At 49.7% G+C, this 3,164-nt stretch overlaps 1 protein-coding gene across 1 annotated transcript; it reads right to left on the bottom strand.

Moving 5' to 3' along the window:
• Window positions 1-736: 736 nt before the first annotated feature.
• Window positions 737-2,735, bottom strand: LOC128837246 (matrix metalloproteinase-2-like). The gene is made up of 2 exons (XM_054028243.1): window positions 2,519-2,735; window positions 737-1,226 (listed from the first exon to the last, which is right to left on the bottom strand). The coding sequence occupies exons 1-2, from the start codon at window positions 2,532-2,534 to the stop codon at window positions 817-819; spliced, it is 426 nt and encodes a 141-aa protein (XP_053884218.1). The 5' UTR covers window positions 2,535-2,735; the 3' UTR covers window positions 737-816.
• Window positions 2,736-3,164: the final 429 nt, after the last annotated feature.

Raw genomic sequence — 3,164 nt, 5'->3', positions numbered from 1 at the left:
GTTCATGACGCTCGCGTCTTCAGGAACACTGCTCTGTTTAAAGGGCTGCAGCAAGGGACTTACTTTCCGGACCAGAAAATAACCGTTGGGGATGTTGAAATGCCAATAGTTATTCTTGGGGACCCAGCCTACCCCTTAATGCCATGGCTCATGAAGCCATACACAGGCAGCCTGGACAGGAGTCAGGAGCTGTTCAACTACAGGCTGAGCAAGTGCAGAATGGTGGTAGAATGTGCATTTGGCCGTTTAAAAGGTTGCTGGCGATCGTTATTGACTCGCTCAGACCTCAGCCAAACCAATCACCCCATTGTTATTTCTGCTTGCTGCGTGCTCCACAATCTCTGTGAAAGTAAGGGGGAGACCTTTATGGCGGGGTGGGAGGCTGAGGCAAATCGCCTGGCTGCTGATTACGCACAGCCAGATACCAGGGCGATTAGAAGAGCACACCAGGAAGAGCTGTGCATCAGAGAAGCTTTGAAAAACAGTTTCATGACTGGCCAGGCTACAGTGTGAAATATCTGTTTGTTTCTCCTTCATGAAAACCCGCCCCCTTTATTGACTCATTCTCTGTAAGGAACCCACCCTCTCCCTTCCCCCAGCTTGCTTTCAAACCAAATAAAGTCACTATCGTTTAAAAATCATTTATTCTTTATTAATAGATTATAAAAAGAGGGAGGGAACCCGGGTGGGGTTTGGGAGGAGGATCGGTGGGAAGGAAAAGGACACTAAAAAAAGATTTAAAAAATGACAGCCTTTTGCTTGGGCTGTCCACTTGGGTGGAATGGGAAGGTGTACGGAGCCTCCCCACCCGCGTTCTTACACGTCTGGGTGAGGAGGATATGGAACATGGGGAGGGGGGTTATACAGGGGCTGTAGCGGCACTCTGTTTTCCTGCAGCCGTTCCTGAAGCTCCACCAGACGCCGGAGCAGGTCTGTTTGCTCACGCAGCAGCCCCAGCATTGCATCCTTCCTCCTCTGATCTTCCTGCCGCCACCTCTCATCTCGAGCGTCCCTCCTCTCCTCACGTTGGTCCCTCCTCTCCTCACATTCACTGGCTTCTTTCCTATACTTTGAAACCGTGTCCTTCCACTCATTCAGATGAGCTCTGTCACTGCGGGTGGATTCCATGATTTCTGCAAACATCTCGTCTCGCGTCTTCTTTTTCCGACGCCTTATCTGTGATAGCCTTCGGGACGGAGGAGGGAGGCTTGAAGAATTTGCAGCTGCTGTAGGGAGGGAAAAAAAGAGAGAATTTTTTAAAAAGATACATTTTGCAGAACAATGCTTATACTCTTTCACGGTGACCAACACTATTCACATTATACCCTGTTTCCCCGAAAATAAGACAGTGTCTTATATTAATTTTTGCTCCCAAAGATGCGCTAGGTCTTATTTTCAGGGGATGTCTTATTTTTCAGAAATGAAAAATGCCTTATTATCGGTGGATGCCTTATTATCGGGGAGGTCTTATTATCGGGGGGATGCCTTATATTACAACGAGAGGCAAAACTGTAAGTAGGCCTTATTTTCGGAGGATGTCTTATTTTCGGGGAAACAGGGTATAGCACATGTGATTTCTGTGCAAGGTTGCATCTTGCCTCTTAATATTGAGTGCCTGTGGCTTTGCTGCTAGAGATCACAGGTCCGGGCAACAGAATTCGGCTTGCATGCGGCCATGGTAAGCCACTGTCTTTCGGCTTCTGCGCCCTCCTTTCCCACATACCAAGCAAAGCCCGTTGAGTACTGCGGTTTTCCTGTTAACTTTCAGCAGCAGCAGAAAACAAACTAACCCCCCCCCCCATCCAATTCTCTGGATGATCGCTTTATCCCCCCCCCCACCGCGTGGCTGGTATCAGGGAAGATCCCTGCAGGAACCAAACTAACCCCCCCGCCTCCCCTCCTCCCGCTATGAATTCTCTGGGATGATCGCTGTACCCCTCCCCCCACTGCATGGCTGGTAACAGGGAAGATCCCTGCTAGCCAAACGTGAAAAGCTCAGGGCCAATTTCCCCCCCTGCGCTTGGCTAACTGCAGGGAAGGATTTATTTTCAGCCACAGGCAAACAGCCCAGTAGGAACGGCCACCTCTGTCCCCTTAATTAAGTTCCCGTATTTCAACCAGGTTACCATGAGCGATATCACTCTCCTGAGGATTACACAGCAAGATAAAGAACGGATGTTGCTTGAATGCCAGCAAACACCGGGACTATACGCTGCCAGGCTTTGTCAGGCAATGATACCAGATTACTTGCTGCAAGCATGGCGTGGTCAAGTGTCCTACCATGGAGGACGGAATAAGGCTACACTGCCCAGAAACCTTGTGGCAAGGCTTTTGGGGTACCTCCAGGAGAGCTTCATGGAGATGTCCCTGGAGGATTTCCGCTCCATCCCCAGACACGTTAACAGACTTTTCCAGTAGCTGTACTGGCCGTGAATGCATCCCAAGTCCTCAGGGCAAAGTAATCATTAAAAAACGCTTGCTTTTAAAACAATTTTTATATTTTAAAAGCTAAACTCACCTGAGGTCCCTTCCATGGGGTCATGGTCTTGGATACTGGCTTGGGAGGGTACTTCAGTCAGGCTGAGAAAAAGATCCTGGCTGTTGGGGAGAACGGAGTGCTGGGTGCTCTCTGCAAGCTCGTCCTCCTCCTCCTCTTCCCCATCCGCAGAATCCTCAGGTGTAGCTGATGAGACTATCCCTGACCTGGAATCCACGGTCACAGGTGGGGTAGTGGTGGCGGCCCCCCCCTAGAATTGCATGCAGCTCAGCGTAGAAGCGGCATGTCCGCGGCTCTGACCCGGAGTGACCGTTTGCCTCCTTTGTTTTTTGATAGGCTTGTCTGAGCTCCTTGACTTTCACGCGGCACTGATCTGAGTCCCTATTGTGACCTCTCTCCATCATGCCCTTGGAGATTTTTTCAAAAGTTTTGGCATTTCATCTTTTCAAACGAAGTTCTGCTAGCACTGAATCCTCTCCCCATATAGCGATCAGATCCAGTACCTCCCGTACGGTCCATGCTGGTGCTCTTTTTCGATTCTCAGACTGCATGGTTACCTGTGCTGATGAACTATCTGTGGTCACCTGTGCTCTCCACGCTGGGCAAACAGGAAATAAAATTCAAATATTTGCTGGGCTTTTCCTGTCTACCTGGCCAGTGCATCCGA

Source organism: Malaclemys terrapin, chromosome 4 (assembly GCF_027887155.1).
Source record: "Malaclemys terrapin pileata isolate rMalTer1 chromosome 4, rMalTer1.hap1, whole genome shotgun sequence".
Classification (NCBI taxonomy): Eukaryota; Metazoa; Chordata; order Testudines; family Emydidae; genus Malaclemys; species Malaclemys terrapin.
Note: the sequence above shows the minus strand (reverse complement) of the source record. Positions and strands in the feature narration are given on the sequence as shown.